The 23,931-nt window shown below is 43.6% G+C and overlaps 1 protein-coding gene and 1 long non-coding RNA gene across 3 annotated transcripts in view; one reads left to right on the plus strand and one right to left on the minus strand.

Moving 5' to 3' along the window:
- The window catches only part of EFHD1 (EF-hand domain family member D1), a 37,712-nt gene that overhangs the window by 12,812 nt on the left and 969 nt on the right, over positions 1-23,931 (minus strand). The window contains exon 2 of the mRNA XM_048864730.2: positions 2,977-3,124. Within this exon, the coding sequence (XP_048720687.1) occupies positions 2,977-3,124 (148 nt within the window). The remainder of the gene's footprint in view (positions 1-2,976; positions 3,125-23,931) is intronic.
- Positions 7,329-22,425, plus strand: LOC125642854 (uncharacterized). Of its 2 annotated transcripts, none has more exons than XR_007358517.2 (3): positions 7,329-8,858; positions 9,834-9,983; positions 19,208-22,425. It is a non-coding gene; the product is annotated as an uncharacterized LOC125642854 (long non-coding RNA). The 2 variants fall into 2 exon arrangements; XR_007358518.2 differs by lacking the exon at positions 19,208-22,425 and adding an exon at positions 13,579-13,949.

Below are 23,931 nucleotides of genomic sequence, written 5' to 3' on the forward strand. Positions count from 1 at the left end.
AACACTGGTTTTAACCAAGGTTTGCCAAGATTACTTCAAAGAACCAAGAGAAAATTATGGCTAACATATTAACATGGTTCCTATTTGTTGACTGTCAGCAGAAGGGAAGCAGAGTTGGACAAAGCAACAATTGATTCCACCTCACTTGCCAGTGGGAGATACAGAGCAATTTGCTACCAGATAATGCTTGTGAGTTATACAGAAAGGCAGAAACAAGTGCATTTGCAGCTAGGTAAGGGCAGATAGCGAAGCATGGACAGAAAGTGTAGCGTACATGCTGAGACTTATTTTCCAAATGTGTCGTTTATTACAGTAAGATTTAAGAGTGCCTCTTATTTAAGAATTTCACTGCTTAGCCATCATTTTGCATCTGGCTACATGACACAACAGAGCCAGCTGCTGTGCACAGTATTTCAAGTGTTGACAGAAATCTCCCAAAACAGTCTTTATGACTGAACACACAGGGGGCTGCTGAAGCCAGCAGGATTTGGGGAAGCTGGAACAAGTGGGTGGAGCAGGGAGTAGGCAGTTGCCATTTTTGCTGTGGCAACAGCACAGGAGGGAGCTTACTGACTCAAGGAGGAAGAAGGGACACACACCCTCATGGGAGGCTGCATCTGTCCATTTTAATAATGGCAGTGGTATCTACATGACACCGGAAGTGTTCTCTAGTCCACACATATGCAAAACCAGGCCGCCAACTGAAAACCAAAAAGTAACATATACCTGTTGTAGAGGGACCCTTGCCCCTCAAGCAGTCGCTTTTGTGAACCTGGAACTATCTGAAGAGGTCTTGTCATCCCAGCAAAGCATCCATGCAGTTTCCATTTCTTGTGTTCACCCCTAGTCTCACCTGGGGCCACAGATGTGGTCTTCTGCTCCACCAGATTCCTTGGTACCATCCAGAATTATCGCAGGCTCCATTGATAGAGCCCTCAAAGAGAGTCCAGTTTATTGTAAAATGGGTAGGCTTTGTTCCCTGCCCCAGAGCCACTGCTGACCTAGACTCAGAGACAGACTTTCAGTTCTTCTATTTTTCTTGCCAGAACCAGTAATACCCTGCTCTCTAACATGTTTGTATCCTTGTTCTGACATCACTGTGTTCTTAAAAAGTTAAGCTGCAGCTGGTACCCCCTCCTGCTCACAAGTGTCCAGCCATCTGCTTTGGGTCAGCTGGCAGCAGACTTGCCAAGTCCATTGTTCCAAGACATGATCACTGTTCCAACAAGCCACTTTTCAGTGTGCACAAGTGGATGCTGGTGAGAAAGTAGCATGCAGTGGGATGTGTTTAGGTGAGGGGCTTCCAGAAAGCCTGACCTCCTATGCCAGACAGACAGAGTACTTAAGCAGTGACTGGTGAGAGGACGGTTTACATAGCTGAAATTAAGACAGCACTTCCCACCTATACTGGGATTTCATCTAGTGTAACTGACACAGTGGTTACCCTCATTCTGAGTAAGTCTGTTCCATCAGATGATGGTAGGAACACTCGTGCAACATAGAAAATAGTGTGTGCATATATGGTGCAATACGCATGTGCTATAAGTATGTGGCTAGGGACATGCTGAAACAGAGTCTAAGCCAAACAGAAAAGTAGGCAGGCAGTATTTACATTTTTCTGCATTTAAAAAAAAAATTGATTCCCTGCTTCTACCACATTAGATTTCCCTGTAGTTTCACAATACAGTCAGCCTTTTCCGACAATGCACTGACTGAGACATCACCAGGCTGCTCTACAGCTCAGCCATTGCCACAGGAGGAATTGATATTTTATACTAATTAGTGACCAACTAGTTTACAATGTAAACTATCAGCAATGAATTTTTCACAATAAATGTGGTGGCAAACACACCCAACTGGATACAGAGACTGCATTTAGAGTTGCTGAGAAAGCTGACTTTTCAGAAGCAGTACCCTCAGAGGTGCTAGCATTGAGACCCTACAACGTGACTGTAACAGCTGCTGGTTTCCTCATCTTCACTCATCTCTGTTCATGTCCTTTGCAAGCCTAGCAAGCAGCTGTCTGCACTCAGTTGCTGCTGTCCTAGTCTACTCATGCCCCTTCCTACCCAACATACTGCATCTGTTAGTGTCCAGCTGCTGCCTACCCTTTGTTCACACCCTCTTGCACAGCAGCTGCCAGAATTCCCTGGCACTTTTGAATTGAAAGTTACAGGTCCAAACAGTTCAGGGTTCAGAGTCTTGGTTGTGGAGACAACAGAAATCCCCTTTGATAAGTTATGGAGCCCTGCTCTGCCTGCTTGAGGCAGGAGGATAAGCATTACCCCTTTTAGGGGCAGAGAGGGCAGAAGAAAGCTCCCAGAAACAAGACAACTCCCTTCAATTGATCAAGACCTGCCACGGCATCGTAAAAAAAGGGATGGCTATAAGTATATTGGATGACACTGTTGCTCAAGTCAACACTAATTATTTAACTGCTAAATCACTAGGCTTCAGTTATCCTCAGTCAGAAGTAAAAACTGTTCCCATCCAGCTCAGAGCTGTGATAAGTGCATTAAACTGCATTATACACAGGGCTTGAGATAGAGATCAACAAGTTTGCAGACATACTTGTTGACAAGTATTTCAAAATAAATTACGAAAATAAATGAAACTGGCATGATTATATTGTGTAATTTTGACAAATAAAATATGCAGAATTTTAAAATATTGTGTGCAGAATTAGTTTTTGGCAGAGAATTCCCCAGGAATAAAGAGTTGCATCTTGTCATTCAGTTACACGGTGCTTTATGCAACAGAGTCTGCCTACTTTTCTCCCTTGCTGATTGCACCTTCACCACCGCATAGCCTATCAAGCTCTCTCAGGCTTAGAAGAATCTTGGCCAGGTTAGAAGAAGGAAGGAAGGAAGATCTAGCACAGACCAATTCAGAGAAAGGATGCACCAGCAGTGTTCCAGATTGCTACTGCCTTGGCTATGCAGCCCCCCCATTAGATACTTCTTTGCTAACCCTTACCTCACGGAAGCTGAGCTTGCCATCAAAATCCTCATCCACTTCCTTGATCATGTTTTTCAGGCCCAGGTGGGTCTGAGGTGCTTCCAGCTTCTCCATCATCAGTTTCAGCTCCATTAGGTCTATATACCCATCCTTTCCAGAGTCATACCTGAGGGAACAGAGGGTAAAGGTCAGTATTTGTCACACCCCCTGCTACACTGACAACACAGGGAATTTTCAAAGCTTGGTTTCACAACATAGGTAAGCGGTAGTCTAATTACTGACACTCTAGGCAATGTGTTCTTAGGATATTCCTCCAGAGAATGAAGTGTGAAGACAGAAATCCACCATCGATCCACACTCAGAGACATGGTGACCAAACCAGCTGTTGAAATCTGTTAAGTTTGGGGAAGTCACATGAGGCCTTTAAAATTAGCTTCCTTAGGATAAAAGCAGATTAGTCTGTAGGGAAAAATGCACAAGTGACTTCAGAGCAACTGTGCCAGAAATATGAAGGGAGGGAGTAGGGAGGAACCCACACCACCACCAGACTTTAGGCCCTTGCCCATTGGTAATGTAAATACACATGCCTTGCAGTCCTAGTGAAGTGTTTATCAATCCATGCATTCCTACAACTCAATGCTCTCTAATACATTTGTGCATGGTGTAGGATTCAAGTCAACACTGTATGCCAGGCACATACCAGAGAGCTACCCAATGCCACACCTAGAAATATCTATTCCAGCCAACGTCTTTCACACTACTTTAGAATTTAAAAAAAGATGGGATTGTCACTCAACCAACAGGAAGCCAAAATACTCTGGCACAAGTATTTTACTATTTGAAGGGCTCCCTGTAACAGACAGATGCTATATAATCTAAGAATACTGATTCTGTAATAAATTTTATGAATACCGTGTGTGACCTGGTCAATAATGTTACTGTATAGTAATTACTGAGTTAAGACTTTTCTGTATGAATGTACTGAGCCAGCTTACTAGGTGACTATTGGGAAGACCATCAGAGAAACAAGAGGATAGCTATAGCTAAACAACCTCTCAAATACTTGGGGGGCAATTACAGGACAGTGGCCTACTTCCAGGCTCCAACTTGAAGTTATACAGCTGTTTTGCCAGCATTGGGAACTACCAGATCAAAGGGCTATGAACAGTTATGAAGTGGACTTGTTCTCTGAGAAGAGAGGTCAAAGGACAGGACAAGATTTGAAGTGACACTCTGGTGCAGGGGAAGGAGAGAACTGTTTTGTCAGTTAAGGGAAGAGACTGGTCACCCAGACCCTAACAGTTTTGGGGGTCCATAGGAAGCTTAAACCTACCAGAAGCCCGATGTGGGAGATGGGGAGGCACCTGGTAAGGTGAACATGTGTACACTGTTTATCTTTTACAAGATCTTTTCTCTGAAACACTGTTGTTCAAAATACATACATTGGTCATTGTCTTAACCACTGATCACTGCTCCTGGAGCGAACAGAACTGCAGGTATTGAAGAAAAGTCAGGCCTACTGAGATAATCATGGTTACCGCCCGGAGAGTGCAACTCAAGGCTTGATCTGAGAGTTGAAGAATCACAGGATTCCTGCTCTAAAAAGGAGCTAGTTGGAGCCCCTGGACCTGAGAGAAGGTACCCCAAAGAGACCAGGAGGGAGGAGAGGAGTAGATAGCCCACTAACTGTGACACTCACTAATGGGGGGCTAGTAGGAATTTTTAGGTTGAGGAGAAAGGTGAGAGAGTCTGCTCCTTATGCAAAATAAAGGATCACTTTAGGAATGCACAAGGATCCAGAAATGGGAGTCTGCTGCAGGGTATCTGGCAATTTAAAGGAGAGAAGTATGGAGCAATCTATTGACTTTCAAACAAAGGTCTGTGATAAACAGATTGAAGGCAGCGGCTGGGTGCAATAAAACTGAAGACAAGCAGCTCTTGATGCAGACACAGACTGCTGTAGGCTAGACTGTTACTTCCCTAGATTCTGAAAGAGAAGAGAGCTCTTCACTGTTAAATTTCATGTCAGCAAAACTGCTGTTTCTCATAAGTCAGCAGAGATCCCAGCTCAGAAGCAAGCAGCAAGATGAAAGCTAAGACATTAAATGGACATACTATGCTGGTCTGATCTTTAAAAAAAAAAAAAAAAAAAAAGTACTTGATTTTCTAGCAGCATGTCCCATGCCAACTCTTTTACAGTAGTGCCTTTTCGTGCTTTGCTGTGGGCTTTAGGCATGTGCTCATAAGGCTTTTACTCTTCCTTTAGAGGGGAACAGCAATACCTGCTGGGTCTTCAGTGGTAGAAGCCAATGGATTTAAAGTGTTAATAGATGAACATGAGACTTTTGATAATTGAGGAGACTTAGGATCACACAGATTCCCCACTGGTCTTCTTCCTTATACCTAGAGAACCACATTGACTCCAGGAGAGATGGAGAGGAGAAGGAAGTGCATTGTAATTAAGGCAATAGGGGTGATGAGTGAATTGGAGCTGAGAAAGCAAAGAAAGGAGCTCTAATGCTGAATGAATAAGGAAGGGATCTCTGCCAGTTGCAGCACTGGCTGGCTGACAAGAGCACAGCATCACTCTGGATAGAGATTCAGTGCCTAACTTAGATAAGAAACCACTGCAGAATGGCCGGAGCTGGGTGAGTTTCCTAAGTGGAAGGAAGAGGGGGGAGGAATCTGACTGCAGGCAAACAACACTACTGTATATCCCATTTTTTCCCTTTACCCTATACTCTTCTCCCTAATCCATTCTCAGCTTCACTCCCTTCCAACATTTCAGAATTCTTAAGTTCGTTCAATACTTTTGATGGCTTCAGAAAGAAAGTCCCAGTCACAGCTTTTAAGCTTTCCTCTTTGGCCAGAGCAAGTCAAATCTTCCCATCCTTCATGTTTCACTCACCAGGAGTTAGGTTTCAACAAAAACTAGCCTTCCCAGACTTTAAGAGCAACATCATCACAGTTCCCTTGAAAGAAGCTCAGTCCAGTTAAGAAGCTTATACAGCCAGAAAAGAAGCTGCAGTAAAAACAAACATGAACAAAGCTGGTGGTCTCTTAGCTGTTGCATGGAGTGAGCAGAGTGAGGTGGGGGTATAACCAGGACTGTCCCCCTATCCATAAGGGGGAATACACACAGGGGAAAATGGAGAATGCTGCTTCTCCAATGGGTTGGGACGGCTTCAAAGTCTGTCAGAACCCTAAGTGCCAGGGGCTGCTATGGAGCTTTCCTACTTTTCCCATTGTGGATCCAGGGATGGCACCCTAAAAGGAATCCCCAGCACCCTCCCCTTTTCCAGCAGCTTGAAGGGAAGAGGAGGAGGAGTTGGCTTGGCTTCTTGCTTGACCATCACTCTTGGCTAGTGCCTCTTCCACCAAAAAAAGCTTTCAGATTGATCTATAGTCAGTAGATTTAAGGTAAAATTTTCAGAAGCACCTAGTTACTTAGGAGCCTAAGTCACTTTTGAAAGCTTTATGCATAGTCTCCTGGCTATTATATACTTGATAAAGTTTCTAGCTGCATGGTAGCGGGTGCATGGATCGGGGCATATGATTGGTGGTGAGCAGATGTCCTGGGTGGTTGAAGGAAGGAGGCATGAAGGAAAATGCTGATGGTGAAGTATGGGGCTTGTCACTTTCTTCCAATGCTGAAAAAGGAATTGATTGGAATAAAGGAAAGGGTACGATCCCTGAAGCCCTCCCGTGTTTGCTTCACCGCAGAACCCTCCTCAAGCTCCCTCCCCACCCCCGTTTCCTGTTCACACCTTTTTACAAGAGTATATGGATCCACAGCGGTATACAGAGCTTTTGGGGAAAGGCGGTGGAAACAGAAGAAAAATAGGGAAATTGCTATAGAGACCAAGGTGGGGGGGAGGAGAGAGAGTAAACAGACATAACAATTCAGGAAAAAAGCTACAGTATGGTTCGTTACAGAAAAAATTGAGTGAGGCCAGGAAGTTTACCAATTTACCTAGATAAATATTTTCTAGTGTATTACCTGCCTTAGTATTAAGTTGCATTTTAAAAAGTGTCACAGCAATTTGATTGATATGGTAAAAAATATAGTATCCAATGGTTATTCTTTTTTAAGTGCAGGGAAAGGAGGCGCATTAAGTGGCAAGGGGTCTGGTATTTCTCTGTGGCTAGAAAGAAGCATGGTGTGTTTTTCAAGCCCTGACTGGAGCATCCAGTGCTGTCTCCATGACATGTATATCTGAGGCCTGACTAGAAATACGATTGGAATGAATATTCACCATCTGGATTTCTGACATAGGACACATCACCTTTTAAAGATGTGTCCATTAATTCAAAGCTGAAGCAGAAGGATGACAAATGCCTGGAGTTCCTCCACTCCTCATAAAAGCATTAGCAAGTTCATCTGCTGTTAGACAACATGCAAGACTTTACAATGTCCATCCTGCCAGGCTTGTAAATATCACTATAACAGAGTCTCAACATGTCACACCCAGCAACCTTTGCTACTGAATGAAACATTTGTTTCCAGATTGGGGTCTTTATCCTTAGATGGAAGACATTTCCCAGTTTGATTAGTGCACCTGTGGTGATGGGGAATAAAGCAAGGCAGCATTGGCATCCCTGATTATCGTTCACACATGACTCCTTAAAATGTGGGTTATATAGCTCCAAAAGAAACTGATGTACTGTACATCGTGTATTGTATGCTCACTTTAGCATCATTTTAGTCTAAAAATTAGACATCCCACTGCCAAAAACTCAGTTTGACTCTGGCTTCTTATTCCATGATATCAGGAGGCTAGTTTGTCAGCTATGACAGCACTCATTTGACCCCTCAGCGTGCTAAGCTAGCCTTACAGTAGAAGGGCTGGCCCTGGAGGGGTTAGCCAACTGTACTTGGGTCCTGGAACTATCAGGCACAGCTTCATGGCTGCCAGCAAACAGGCAGCACAAAGCTGGGATTGTGAGAAATTAGGTCTTGTCAGTAGTGGGCTGAGATGGCAAAACGACATTGTACCAGTAGCACAATAGGTGTTCAGTTCGCAGAGCCAGGTCCAGCCTTCAGAGCAGGGCTTTCCAAAACAGTTTAACCTCTGGATTTTCTGTAACCACTCTGCTCTCATTTCAAGAGCGAGGCAGGGGATAAGAACAGCTCAGGAATACAGTATCAAAAAGCATTCCTGCTTACAGAGCCCTCAGAGCCAAATCTGAAACACAGGAATAGTTATGAACTGTACAGTGTATTTGATAGCTGGCAAGACCCCTTCCCCAGATGGATGGGGGGTGGGGTGGGGAGGAGGGGAAGAGGACTTGTTCTTCCAGACTCAAAAACTCGTTACAGATCCTGCAGAATTAAAATTGCATCCTGTGAATCTTGGATTACAAGCATACCACCACCCCAAACAGGCTTAAGATATAATAATATAATCTTGGTAAGGTTACTCCGGTACTTCAGAGCCACATGACCATGCTATTTAAGAGAGATATATTTGTATGATTCAACAGAGATACATGCATCCTCGCGTTTCATTGAGGCCTCTGGTTCCGTAACTAGCCTTGTGGGCACAAGCACTCAAAGTGTTAACAGGAAATACAACCCACACAGCCACAGATACATCTCTATTCAACCTGATGAAATCAACCCTTTGATACTGATAGTTAGAGCCCTGCTTGCTCCTTGGCCCTGCGGCAGCACCATTTTGTATGCCACCTGCCCTTGTGGAATCTCCTCTTTAGGGACTTCATCTAAGCTCCTTCCAGATCCCTAAAAAGCGCTCATGCTTATTTTATTGCAAATTGAGTGGTGGTGCAGCCATCCACCATCTACAGAGCATTGGAGGAAGCTGGTCAATTGAGTGCCATATTGAGGAGCAGCAAAGAGGAGGTGCAGGAGAACAAGTGGGTGCTGGAGTACCTTAGAGGTAAGTGGATTTACTTGGGCATATGGGGGGAGAGGAGAAGCTATATCAGCTAGAGCGCCTGTTTTCAGAGCTCATGTTTGTGGGAGATGGTGGTGAGACAGCACCCAGGGCAACCCCCACTAAAACAAGTATTTTTGGAGGAGGAGGGGTGCCATGGAGGGACAATATTTCAAAAGTCACTTGTATACAGAGTTGTATTTTTCATTATAGGTTGGGCCCTTTGTTAATCTTGCAGGTCCTGCTGGGAGCACTCAGACCTGCAGGCAGCTGAGAAGCAAATCCTGCATAGTCTGCATTTGTACTGTACCCGTAGAGAGAGTCACAGCAGTGGAATGCACAGTAGATAGCCTTGCTCAGAGCAAGTGCCATCCCACTGGTGTGCTTGACACTCATGCACTTCCACAAGCCCTTGTGTTGACTGTTACAAATGTGGGAGGTTTGTGACAAAGGCAGCAGTGCTGGAGTTCCATACTGTAGATAAGGTGTGGGATAGGAGCAATGACAAGTTATGTATCTAATTTTTGCCAGTGTAGATGCACCCGTATGGCTACACTACTCTTGCCACTTCCTCTGCTAGTCCCAGCAGGGAGACTGTAGTTCAGGCAAAGCAATCAGTATAGTCAGAGTAGAGGCCTATCAGAAAGAGCAACAGATAGCAGGGTATGAGTGCTACTCCCATGTGAGCAATTTGATGGTGGCAAAGGGAAGGAAAAGGAGGAAGGAGGAAGAGTTGAGGCGTGAGAAGAGATGAGAGAAGTCTCCTGCACTGAGTAAGTTTCTTACTTAGTATTGGGAAGGCAAGAGGTATGCTACAGAGCCATGAAGTACTTCCCACTGCAGGGCTGAGTGTTTCTATTTACAACACGCAAGGAGAGTTTAAAACTAATTCCTTATCAGTTTAGCACTCAAGGAGCAGGTTTAATTGATATGTGGTAAGAACACTGGAGCCTTACTGACATTTTCCGCTCCTATTAGGGTTAAGATGAAACAATGGGCATTCTCCCCACAAATTCCCCTGAAGGAGACATGGCATGGAGGACAGAGGATGAAGTTCAATTCTCAGATTCACGTCTCTACCCTGTAGCACTGGGCTGCCATTTACGCAGGCTAGAAGATTGTGCCAAGGTGAGCTGTAAGGCTTAGACTCTCCAGAGAGTTTGTAAGAGTCCAAGAGGAATTGATTATAATGGTTAAAATAGTATTCTCATATTGTTAAAATAAAGAGCTAATTAGGTTACAGATTATAATTAGTCTGAGCTGCAGACTTCCTGGTCCCTCTGCCAGAAGAGCATACATTAGTTCTTGCAGTCACCAGAGGCCTTGTCTACACTAGCACTGATTGTTAAGGGGTAAGTTTACTGTAGACAAGCCCTGTAGCTCCCACTGCTAAAATGGCTATGAACAGTATTGGATGACAGAGTTCCCACCACTGCTACCCTTAGCAGCAGGAAATTATAGGGGGGAAAATTCAAGCATTGACACCCCAGGGGAAAGGGAGGGAAATAGGTGTTTGGTATTATATAACATGCAACTGTGAGTTTCCTCCCAAGGGACATGAAAAGTCTGAACAAAACTGAGTCACAACTGGGCAAGCATTAAAGACAATTCTCTCTAGACTAGAACCCCCCAAAAAACACAATCATTTTGCACCTAAGCTCAGGTCAGTGTAGACCAGTGATACTCAGACTGAGGCTCTTGAGCCACAAGTGGCTCTTTAATGTGTCTCCTGTGGCTCTTGGCAGCCCATGATATTAAAACACTAAATTTAATTAACAGCCAATCAGGATGCTTTTACTATATAATTAACCAATTGTAGTTGATAACATAATACTCGGGCAGTAATTTTGCTGTGAAAATAATACATAAACTAAATATTTCCCCCGCCATACTGTTTAAATATGAACACACAGTACAATAGTAAATAGAACAATGAATTCACACTACTGTGGCTCTTTTGGGTAATGTTGCTCGCTAGTTTGGCTCCTGAACCACTGAGGTTTCAGTATCACTAGTATAGACCCTCTTCCCTTCACTTCCAGGGTCTTCTACCGCCTGGGTTTAACTCAGAGCTCCTGTCTGTCCCACAGTGAACCTGCACTTGAGCCACACAAGTCATAGGAGCAGGGCCTTGAAGTTTAGGAGAATTTGCTTTTCACTACCTTTTTTTTTTTTTTACTGAGTTTAAACTGCCAGAGGCAGCAACAGAAGCCACAGTCATGGGTGAATTCCACACACACAAAGTTGCAGAGTGAAGCATTAAGAAGTTAGGAAATCCCAGAATTAAGGTACTCATTTGTTGACATTAATAGCATTTGCTACAACTAAAATCTGGGGAAATCATAACTAGAGGAAACACCATTATGTCAATACTGCAGGTGCCCTTAACATGACTCAATATGGACTAGAAGGACTATAGGTCTGATCTACTATGTCAGTCCCATGTTCCTACATTAGAATTAAAATGAAAGCAGGCGAGAACCTCCCGGGGTTCTTTATATTCCAAAAAAGCCAACACATTTTCCCCACTTTGCAGGACACATTTGAGATGGGAGACCATGCAGCCTAACTTCTACTAGGGTTCTGGCAAAGAGAAATTAACATTCAGCTGGGACGGTCTTCATGATGCAAGAAATGTTTTCCACCTAAGTTTAACAGATAATTAGCATTCAAATACAAATTCTACATTTCACACTTATACCGGATCTGTATTTAATGGACTCATTGTTTTAAACAGTCTGTATTTCAGTTCTCCAAGTTTAAACTTTTTAACACTGTTCCTTTGCTAAGCCTTACATAGGAAGTACCCATGTACATTTCAGGTAGAGAAAGTTACAGCTGCTGGATAGCAGGGCAGTTAAAACATGAACATTGACGTTAAAGTTGTTTAGTTGTATGGGCTGCCCTCCCTCATCTCTAGGAGATCAAGGTACTCAGATTTTCCATAGAGTGGATCACATCTTAAAGGGCAGTTTGGTGCCCAACTCCCATTTGCATCTTTGAGAGTCTCCTGCAGACCAGCTCCCTCCCCATTTATAATTAGTAACGGGAGAGGGAGGGCAGCCAATCCATATAATCAAACATTCCTGTTGTGACTACAGCAGTTGCTTATGCAGGATACATAGGTCTTGTCTACACTCAGCAATCACTGGCCAATTAACTGTGCAGCTGCACTAGGGCTGACCCTAAACATACACAAGATCAAGCCAGAGTTTGCACCAGCTGAGCCTGTCTTGCTCCTGTCCACACTTAGGCATCAACCACTGTACAGCTACACAAAGAGTTGACAGATTGCTAATGACGGCTATTCCCCGAAAACAGACAAGGCAGGGACATCAGTGGTCCAGTGGACAGGGCACTGAGTGGGATGCAGGAAACCTGGGTTCCATTCCCAGCTATGCCTCTAACCTGTAGTGTGACCTTAGGTAAGTCATGTCACATCTGAGTCTTCCCCTCATCTTTACTACTTGGCCTTTACATTTTTCATGGCAAGGACAGACCTCACAACATGTCTGGTAAAGCACCCAGCACAATGGAGATCATGTTCTTGGTTAAGACCTGTAGTACCTATTGTAACACAAATATGAGAAAGCTAAAGAGCTTCCTTTTATGTATTTTAGAAGTTCAAAGCAAGGAGGCAGCCCAGCAACGTGTGACCAGCCAGCTATCCACAGGTCACTGGTGGAGCACGGGCCACAGTTTGCGAACCCATATTTTGTGAGAACATCTAGGTAGGGGAATGCAGTTCTTTTAGCAGAAGAGGCAACGCACCTCCCCCTTTTTCTATCTACTTTAGCCACTGGATATAGCTCCGTAGAGAGTTTCAGGAAGGAGGGGGATTATATAGCTCAGGGCTTCTGTAATGGATTATGAAACCCATTACATTTAGCTCATTACATGCTAAGCTTTCAACACCTATCAACTTTTGCTCACTGCCAATATCTATTATAAGTGGCTCCCAATCCTGCTCTTAACAGACATGATCACATCGCTGAAGATGACCTCTATTTATTGCCACCCTATGGGGCAAAGGAACTCAGTTTTGTAGTTACAGACCTGGAAAAGAACACAGAAGTCATACACACCTGATTGTCTCCCCCTTCCTATGTAGTCTGTTTTTTTAAAATCATGGATTGTAAGCTCTTTGGGATGGACAGTGTCTGCTTGTATATGCGGCTAATGCTTAATAAAACTTACAGAGTAGGCCTGGAGACTGTACTTCCCTCTCATGGCCTGCCCCCTCTTGAAACAGGCTGGAGCACCTGGGTAATAGCCACATGGAGATCCTTGAATTGCCTATGGTGTGCCTCTGATTACAGCTAAAAGGAGCCAGGTCTCCAGGGTTGCATGTTAATAATATCATACACCCTAGAGGCTTTGTGTGTTCACAGAAGAGAAAGTTTAAAGGAGCGTAGTATCACAAAGGCCAACAGCCCAATCTCATCCTTCAGACATGATACATTGTGCCCTATCATTCTCACCTCATTCGGGCTAAAATCCAACTGAAGGAGCACAAGATGGGGCCTATGGTGAACACAGGTGATTCAGAGACAACTTTTATAAATTCCACCAACACTCCTAATACAGCTTCTCTGGTAAAAAAGGGTTTCTGTTTATACTAGTTGTTTTTAAGTGTTGCCCATGGCAGTTTAAAATTTAGACTAAATCTTCATATTGGAAGGGGAACTCTCCTTGTTACTTTTTCGTTTCCTCTTTCTTCAAGGCCAGATTAGAACAGCAGTAAGAGAGACTTCACTACATGATGTGTGAAAGTATACAAAGCTTATCTGAAAACCAAGGGAAGCCACAGAGCAATTGACTATCTTGCAGCTAAGAAAAGAACCAGAAGACCAGCTGTAGCTGCAAGAACAAGTACCGTATATACATGATCATAAGCCAGTTCGTTTATAAGCCAACCCCCCCCCCCCAAAATGGATAGGTAAAAATAGCAAAAACTATATGACCCTTTCATAAGCCGACCCTATATTTCAGGGGTTGGCAAACTTTGGCTCCCGGCCCATCAGGGTAAGCCGCTGGCGGGTCGGGACGTTTTGTTTACCTGGAGTGTTCACAGGCACAGAGCCCCTCAGCTCCCAGAGGCCGCGGTTCGCCGTTCCCAGCCAATGGGACCTGCGGGAAGTGGCACCACTTCCTGCAGCTCCCATTGGCTGGGAATGGTGAGCCACAGGGAACTGAGGGGGTCCATGCCTGCAGACGCTCCAGGTAAACAAAATGACAATGTATTAGATATTCAATTCCATGATTTCACAGTGTTTAAAATCATCAAATTTTGGTGTAGACCTGTTGAAAAGCCGACCCCCGCTCTTTGATGCGTCACTTTTTTACCAAAAATATTCGGCTTATGAACGAGTATATACGGTACTAGGGAAACTGTGAGAAAAATATGTTTAAAGCCCCCATGTGGCTCATGAAAGCCAGTTTGCCGATTGCACACCTGGCAATGGAAAGTGGGTACTGATGATACAACATTTCTGAGATTGAATTCAATAAAACCTTTTGCAAGTTGATAACAAGCAAGTGGAGGGAGATGATCTTTCCTACCAAATGGCTAACCAATGCTCAGGTATGGCTCCAGGACCTCACAGCACTCTCAATGCACACAGTCACATGGAAGTTTCTCCAAGATATCTTTCCTAGTTCCTATTCTAGGGATCCATTTACTTCTGTTTTTCACTTTGAAAGTGGATTAAGCTAAAACTCAGATAAAAAGGCACTCATTCTGGAGAAAGAGTATCCATGTGTGGGGTCATACTAAAGTAACTGTTCTGGAATAATTATTCTGGAATGGCTATTTTGGTAAATTTCCAAGTGTACACAAGCCCTAAACCTAAAGGAGATTTTCAGTTTTCATTTTCATTGACTTCTGACACTTTCCCTTATGAAGGCCACCCAAGAGCACAAAAACTCATCTCCAGGACTTTTCCTGAAGATCGTAGGTTATTCACGCACCGATATGTGAATGTCGCCCAAGGTCAATCTGTAGGGCCCATAGACTTGCAGTCATATCCCCCTTTATATGTGGCAGGAGCAGACCAATTCAGAGTTGTGAGGTAGTTCCACTCGGAGTGTTACTGATGGTGCTAGGGCCACCACATGTTCCCTCCTGGCTGCCTGCCTTGAAGCAAACTCCTCTGATGAGGCGTTATTGTGATCTCCAGTCGTTATGAAGGGTAGCTCAACAGCACAAGAGAAACCCAAGATAATGAATTAAGCACAGGAATGGAGTTCTAATCCTAGGTCTGATATCATCTCAATAAATGCTCTAGTCAAGTCACTTAACCCTTGTGTTCCTCTCCCTCCTTTACTCTGCCTCAGAGGTGCTGGACCTAGGGGTGCTGGGGTTCTGCCACACTGCCTGGCTTGAAGTAGTAACAACCACCCAAATACATTGTTTCCAGCTTCAGTACCCCGCTATAAAAATTGTTCCAGCACCACTGCTCTGCCTACTTCATGGAGGTGTTGCATAGATTATAAAGACTAATATATCATTGCAAGTGTTAAAATTCACCAGAATGCAAACAAAATTCTAATGGCTGAGAGCTAGTGGATCCCAGAACTGAGAGCTCATTTGGAGAAATGTCCACTGAAATGCCTAAGTGTTTGGCAACACATGGAGCTCAACACAAAGTCATGCTTCACTTTTGCAGCAGGAGACTGAGTGAGCCGTTCCTGATGCCTTGTTTTTAAAATAAAGTAAGGGGTGCCGTAGATTTTCATATTACAGATTCTTCCCAAAATCCCAGGACTGCCCCTTTGCATGCACGTATGATCATACTGAACAGTTCGGGGAGGGGGAAGGGAGTGGCCTGAGAAATTGTTTCACAGGTCCTCCTTAGAAGGACAGCTCTGTGAGAGAAGAACAAAACCAGCCAACCAACCAGCAGGAAGCAAGCAACAGCAGAATGATCAGAGTGGTCAATAGGCAGCCTTGGACAGTACTAGCACAGAAGGTCAATCAGTAGTCCTTGTACAGACCCACATACCAAGACACTGGCTACTTTAAGTGACACCTTAAAAGTACAGCACTACTCACCAACTAGTGAGAGCTCTTAGTGCCAGACTATGTACTTGAATACACAATTCCCATTTTAGTCAAAGCATGTTGCTTGTGTTGGGGGTCTAATTTGGCTCCAACGATCACTTCAACGCTACCCTCTCCTCTGAGAGTCTGTCCTTTCAGTCACTGCCCTGAGGCCATCTGTCCAAATAGTCTCTCTAGCCAATCTCCTTCTGGAAGTTACATGCCCCATTTTTATTTATGCCCTTGCACTTGTTTACGAGATAGACTCCTGTTTGCACAGGCTCCAACATGCCTAAACTCTGTAATTCAGATTCTAATCTTCCTTCACTTGGATCTTGCTGCTGCTAACACTCTTCATGATACTGTTGGGTTGCTTTTTGGCCATCTTCCCAGTTTCTCTGGTTTGCAGAATTCTAATCTAGTTTGTCAATAGTTCCTGGAGGTACCTCAAGTTTTCTCAGCTGGTACCCAAGAGCAAACAAACTAAATGAAACTGACTCACCATATTAGCTAGATGTTAAGTTCCCTTCAGTGCTCTCTCACTTCCACAATGAAGATGATCTACTCCGCACTTATGGTGAGTAGGAGCATATTCCAGGGTGCCTCAATTTGACACCTCACTCCTTACATTCTCAGTTCAGTCTACCCTACAACATTTTGCTTGTATAGCTATGTCAGGCAGGAGTGTGGAAAAACCTCACCACACTTGACACAGCTGCGCTGGCACAACCCCCACTGTAGACAACTATGCTGACCTAAGTGCTTCTGTTGCAGAAGACGTTTTTCTGTTGGCATAGTAACGTCTACGCTAGGGGGCTAAGCTAGTATAACTATACCAGCAATGCATTTGTAGTACAGACAAGGCTCAGTCTTGGGAGCTTGTCTGGCAGTTTCATTGCCTAGATCATCCCCAATGTTGATCTTACTGGTCTTCAAAACAACCTTTCCAAATTTTCAAAAGATGAGCCTTCTCCAGGAAGATGGAGGCAAACTGTGTCACCTCTTCAACTTGTGTTGAAGGCCTACGCAAAGTGAGCACTTGAAGAACATGTAGATCCTTTATAGTGGATTTCATTCTCTCTTTCATGCTTTGATAAGCAGTGTGATAGGCCATCATCATAGCTTATTGTTCCAAAACCGCAGCCACTATCTGGTGTCATCACTTATTGTGAATAGTTCCTTGGGAGAACAGGATGTTGACAGAAGGCACCATAACAGGCAGTGTCCAAGTGTTTGCTTAGGCTCTCCACAATCACATTTGGGGTCATTTCTCAGCTTCCACCTCAGTCATATTGTCACCAGTCTTTACCAGCCCAGCTCCTACCCCAATTTAGAATACACCAGTGTTTTCATTTAAGGTCAGTGCCTGGAGGGAATTGTTTTAAAGGAACCAGGTTCTGCAAGACCAGCAGCATTTTGCATCATTTTGTTATTCTACAGCCTTCCATCGTGGTATTTTGGGGAAGGGATTTTCAGGGGCAAAGCTCTTTCTGGACTTCAGCCTCTTGAGTGGTGGAATGTATCTGTGCAGTGTGTGTCTTGGATCATATACCTGTTTTTGTCTCTCCTTCTTACTGAAGACATTCCACCTCACTAATAGTGGTGCAACTGCTGCGAGGCAGTATAGTGACAGTGTGAGAGTCCATTTCAAAGTCCCTATGAAAAACCTACAGTATTGATAAAAAGTTCAGTATCAATTCTGTGTGCGTGGCTTGAGCATGACCATAGTGGCATGCTGTGTTCTGGAGTTGAACAACACAAGATGAGACTAGTTGCTCTGAGTGTTTTGGGGTCAGCTCCCCAGTTTGTGTTGACCAGTTTCCTAGAGTTCACTTTCTTTTTCAACTTCATGTGCTCTTTGAATGTCAGAATTCGGTCTAATGCAACCCCAGTGTACACCGGATGTTCATAGTACTAAAGGGACTGTACTATCCCAGAGTGACTGGACTTTTTGCTTGGCCTGTCTGTTTTAGGTGGAAGGTATACACTTATGTCTTACTTGGGTTGGCAGTCAGGAACAACATGTGATAGTATTCTCCAAGTACACTCAGGAGGCCAGTTAGAATGCACTCAAAGTTCTCAAATCTTTTGACTGCATGGCAATGTAAAGGTCATCTGTATAAGTTAATTTTCACACACAGGGAATTCTGACTGTTTATTTCTGTAGACAATAAACAGCAAGGGTGATAGTACTGAACCTTAGGGCAATCCATTCCCCTGAGTATACCATCTGCTTTTCTGACCATCTGTCTTGATGAAGTAACATCAATTCTTGAGCAGAGAGCACATGACCTGGACCATTTTGCCATTTCTCAAAATTGCCAGTTTCAGTTCATAGTGTCATAAGCAGCCAACAGATAGTTCCAAAACCTGCAAAATGACAGGGGCTATCTTCAATGTATTGAGTTAGGTTTACAACTTAACCACAGAATGAATGTCTTGTGTGGAAACCAACTTGGTCATCAGTCAGCTGCCCTTCCACTATTATGCAATTATACCCATTTTCATCCAGTCATATGCTTGTAAGTTGAGCAGAGTAAGGATATTGGTCAGTAAGTCTTTGCAAGTTCAGTTCTATATGTGGTTTATGTGCAACCACTTTAGCTTGTCTCCACAGCCTGGGTATTTGCATTGTCTCCATGTTTGATAAATTAAAGGGGTGGGGGTAGCTCCCTTTTATGAACACCCAGCCAGCCAGCCAGCTATAAAATCCCTCTTAGTAGTTGTTCTCTACTTGCTTTATCTGTAAAAGGTTAAAAAGTCTCCCTGCATAGGTAAAAGGAAGTGAGTGGGCACCTGGCCAAAAGAGCCAATAGGAAGGCTAAAACTTTTTAAACGTGAAACAGGACTCCCCTTTTGTCTGTCTGTTGTTGCTCTCTGGAGAGAGGGGACAGACCAGCGATGCTGTAAGAAGTTTTGGGCCAGGTATGAAAAAAATCATCAGATCATACCTAGAAACTACTCATTTGAAAGCCCAGATATGTAAGTAGATCAGGGAATGTCTAGGAAGACACGATTAGGTTTATTTCTTTATGGCTTGTGGACTCCTCTGTGCTAACCCCAAATGCTTTTGTTTTGCTTGTAACCTTTAAGCTGGACCTCAAGAAACTATTTTTGATGCTTAATCCTTGTATTTGCTCTTTTAAAATCTAGCAATAGCCTGAGTTTCCAGATGTATTTTCTCTTTTAGTTTTAATAAAATTTACCTTTTCTAAGAACAGAATTGGATTTTTGTGTCCTAAGGGGTTTGTGCACACGTTGTTTAATTAGCTGGTGGCAACAGCTGATTTCCTTTGTTTTTCTTTTTCAGCTCTTCCCCGGAGAGGGTGCGAAAGGGCTTGAGGGTACCCCAGAGGAAGGAAATCCCAAGTGCACCTTCCTGGGTTCTCAAAGGGGTTTTTGCACTTGGTTGGTGGCAGCGTCTACCCATCCAAGGTCAGAGAAAAGCTGTAATCTTGGAAGTTTAATACAAGCCTGGAGTGGCCAGTATTAATTTTTAGAATCCTTGTGGGCTCAGAGTGCCAGAGTATGGAATCAGCCTTGACACCATGCAAGAATTCAAGAAATCAAGTGGCCACTTCTTTGCTCTCATCCCAAAGTGTAGAAGTAGTTCAAATAGATACACCATTGCATCCAGCACCCTTTCCACACTTCAGGATTTTCATGGCTACTGCTAGCTCCGCAGTGTTGACCTGCACATTGAGGAATCTACAATCTCTCAAGTGACAGCAGAGTTCCTGCTTAGCCTGTTTTGTTTTGCACTTTGCTTTGTGGGCTGGTTTACCATTTAGGATGAGTTGGTGTGCAACTTGGTTGGGAGAGACTGTGACGATAGGCTTTGGTTGATGTCCATTAGGGTTAAGCTTGCAAATGGTGACCCATGCTTTTTGCTATTACGGCACATGCTTGTTGTTTCAATCAGCTCCCCCAGAGGTTGTGCCACTCCTTATTTCCCTGAACCTGATGGTTTCTTCACTGAAGGGATCCAAGTCAAACAGTTCTGAATCTCTCTTATATTGTTGGCTGGTTTGTTCTGAAAGTCCAGGCACATCTAGTGTCTGACATCTCCTGGAGATGGGCTTTTGGGCAATCTTCCACACTAGGGAGACAAGTTTGCCAGAGTGCTTGTGGGTTGGAGTATTATTACCGACAGATCAGCCTTTTGGAAGTTGAATCTCATCAGGTGCCTTGTTTTCCTGGATTATACTGCAGCCTCTATTGTCACTTACACTAGTCTGTGCTGCCATCTTGGGAACACCTCCCTTCTGAAGCTCCCTATATTTTCAGAGGTGACAAAAGCTATGTCGGAATGAGGGGTGCAATCCCTACATGAGCTTTGAAAGGTACATTTATCCTTGAAATTGTACAACAAGGTCTAGTTTGTTGCCTCCCACTTCATAACTTCTTCCCCATTGTAGTAGTATCCTCAGATGGTTGTGTGACTGGGGAAGTCGCCTATGACAAGGCACGATTTTTCTGACAGAGGAACGTCAGTTGGCCATGCAAATTGTTCACTAAGTGGTTTGCAAACAAACTACTGCTATTTGGTCAAGCTCAACCACAAGAGTTCCACTGTAGATTGATGTTTCACAGCAGTATTTTTCATCTATCTTTTGTCACATACAAGTATTGTGCTACTATAGGTGTTGCTTTTGATGTTCACTGCTTTATGCATACCAGGGATGTTTGGTTGTCTCTGTCTTGCAGGCACAGGAGGTCTGCTTTCTTGCCAGATATGTCAGCTTTCTCTGCAGAGAATCCCTCCACATTGGAGTTACTCAATAGACTCAGACTTTAAGGCCAGAAAGAACAATCATGATCATCTAGTCTGACCTCCTGAAACATTGCAGCCCACAGAACCTCACCAGTCCCCTTCACTAATAGGCCCATAACCTCTGGCTGAGTTACTGAAGTCCTCAAATCATGATGTAAAGATTTCAAGTTACAGAGAATCCATCATTTACACCAGTTGAAACCCGCAAGTGACCTGTACCCCATGCTGCAGGGGAAGGTGCAAAAACCAAAACCAAAACACAGGTCTCTGACAACCTGATTCAGGGAAAATTCCTTCCCGACTCCAAATACAGCGATCAGTGAGACACTGAGCAGGTGGACAAGACCCAGCAGCCATATATCAGGGAAAGAATTCTCTGTAGTAACTCAGAGCTTTCGCACCTAGTGTTCCATCAGTGGCCACTAGAGATATTTGCTACTAGCAGTCGCAGATCAACTACATGCCATCACAGGCAGTCTCATCATATCATCTCCTCCATAAATGTATCAAGCTCGGCCTTGAAGCCAGTTAAGTTTTTCAGCCCTAGTACTCCCCTTGGAAGGCTGTTCCAGAATTTCACTCCTCTGAGGGTTAGAAACTTTCATCTAATTTCAGGCCTCAACTTGCTGATGGCCAGTTTATATCCATTTGTTCTTGCGTCAACACTGGTGCCTAACTTAAGTAACTCTTCCCCCTCCCCAGTATTTATCCTTTGACAACTGCAATTGGGGTCATATTTTGAAAATTGTTTGCAACAATAACAGCTTTTTTTTGTTTTAAAACTGAAGTAGAGACTCAGAGAAACTGAGAAGCCAACCCACCCATATCTCCACCTGAGCCAGTCCTTCAGGGAAATGGCCTACTTAGGTAAATGCTGCTTTAGAGAATGTGCAAGAATTGCCAAGTGGATGCCAGCTGAGACTTGATTTATTGCCACCACTCAAAGCTCAGAAACTTTTCTCACCAGGGACATCATTACTCAAGAGAAGTCATTAGTTAGCCTTTCATTTCCAATTGCTGCACGAAATCAAAAGTAGGTCTTAACCTAATAAAAGTTGAAGAGGTCATGCAATTCTCCTGCATAATACGAGAAGAAGCACAATGACTTGCACTGAGTGCACACAACTCTCCTGTGTATTAGGTTGAAAATTCTTCTATTCCATCCTCTTCATATGTACAAAAAAAACCAAAAACCCTAAGAGGGCCACTATGCAATGCAATTAAACAATGGACAGGAGTTCGTCCTCTTCCAGAGTCATCACATTAAACAGAGCTACCAGCAGCTGCTGAACTTTGCAGCCAGATAAGTTTTATAGGCAAGAGCTCTGTTCAGATTTCCAAAACTGAATGCAGTCCTTTTGCTGAATCTCTCATGTTTTATATTTTAATTGTTTTATTTGTCTGTGTTATTTGAGCTGGAAGAGACTCATTATCATTCATTTCCACCTGGATTTGCTCTCTTCTTCCCCCTCCCCCAGATTAATTGGTTTAATTAGCAAAGCATCTCATTCGACTGGCAAAGGGTCTTGTTCCAAAACAATGGTGACAAAAATAACCATTGTTTTACTCGAATTAAAGATGAACTGCAAAAAAAGTTGCAGCAGCAGCAGCATGGTGTGAAAGCCCCCCACCCCGCACTAATCAATCTTCGAGGAGCATACAGCACGCACACAAGCGCTAACCCGAATACACACATCATTTTAAATTCTCTAGAGTCACCCTAGCTAGCGTCTACTCAGCTACAACACCCCTTTGTAATGTCACAACTGATAATTATTGGTCTATAGACATAGGCCCATCACTAATTGGATAATTTCTTATAGGCATGATGCTAGAGCTGAACGCAAAGATATTTAAAACAAAACAGAAAATCCAAGCGGGGAAACTCAGGACAAGCAGCGTAGGCATTCTGAGTTCAGAGTAGAAGCAAGTGGGGCTTCTGAGGGTGGGCAACACCAAGGAATGTTTGCATTTTGAGAGGAAGATGCATACAAGAAAGAGGGAGGAGTTGAGAATGAGGGCAAGAAAGATCTGTAGTAAAAGTCTGTCTCCACACTGCCACTTTCAGCGCTAAACTTTAGTCATTCAGGGGTGTGAAAAAATACATCCTTGAGCAACAAACGTTTAAGCGCTGAAAAGCGCCAGTATAGACAGCTCCAGGCGATAAAGCTACCACCACCCGTTCAGGGTGGTTTTATTTATTTATCTTAATCACTGGGAGAGCGATTAAAAAAATTGCATGAGAAGCCCCACTGATAAAGCGTGTTTACATGGGCAGTATAGACATCAACCTGTACCTGTTACTTTGGGTAAGAGCCAGAGGTAGACAACAAACAGGCACCAATGGAAATCGGGGAAGGATCTGCATGGGGATTGTGGGAGGATCTTGTTGAAAAAGTGGTGCAGTCTTCCACAAAGAGAAAAAGAGGAGCTATGGCAGGTGAGTGGAGAGCGGTAAGGAGGGAGTCACCAGGTAGTAAATAAACAGCTGGAATTGTGGGTAAGATCAACAGGAAGATTAAAGTTAGGAGAGGGAAAAATAGATGGGGAAGACAGGCTGTGTTAATAGCCACTCAGAGAAGGAGCAGAGTTAGTGCTCTTTGAGGCTCAGCTTTCCCATTTTGTGCACACAACAGTTTACAAAGTGTATTTAAAAGTTGTTTTTATAGTGTTTTAAAAGCTTTTAGAATAGAAAAACCCAGCACAGCTTCCAAGAACTGCACTAGATCAATGATTCAGTGGGAGAGACACTACAGCAGAACTGGGAATTGTGACATCACAGACACTAAAAAGAGGTTCGTTTTGTGTGCAGAATACTCCACTTAGCCTGCTTTAAAGGTGAACTTAAAAGGAAAGTATCAAGGAAGCCCTTTATTTCAATAGTAAACTTCTATTATTGCTTCCAGACAACTCAAGATTCAGGCTCACCACCCAGTTATGAAATAAGATAAAGCATTCTACAGGAATGAGGTTTATATTTTTACAGAGCCAAGTTTTGGAGGAATGCCATGGAATATTTTTCAGGAATCTGCAAAACAGCATATTAACAAACATGAAAAGCCTGTTTTCAAAGAGTGTTTGAGTTACTAAAATAAATGGCAAACAGTCACTTTTAGAGGAACATGCTAAATATAACTGCGGTTTGATGCTAGAGGCAGGGAAAGGAGTGAAGAGTCAAGTGTTTCTGCTGCAAAGTGACTTTTCTGGAATGATAAAGTGGCAAACACTTGCCAAATCAGACATGATTCAGAGAGGAAGAA

The sequence above is a fragment of the Caretta caretta genome, chromosome 9, assembly GCF_965140235.1.
Source record: "Caretta caretta isolate rCarCar2 chromosome 9, rCarCar1.hap1, whole genome shotgun sequence".
NCBI classification, from domain to species: Eukaryota; Metazoa; Chordata; order Testudines; family Cheloniidae; genus Caretta; species Caretta caretta.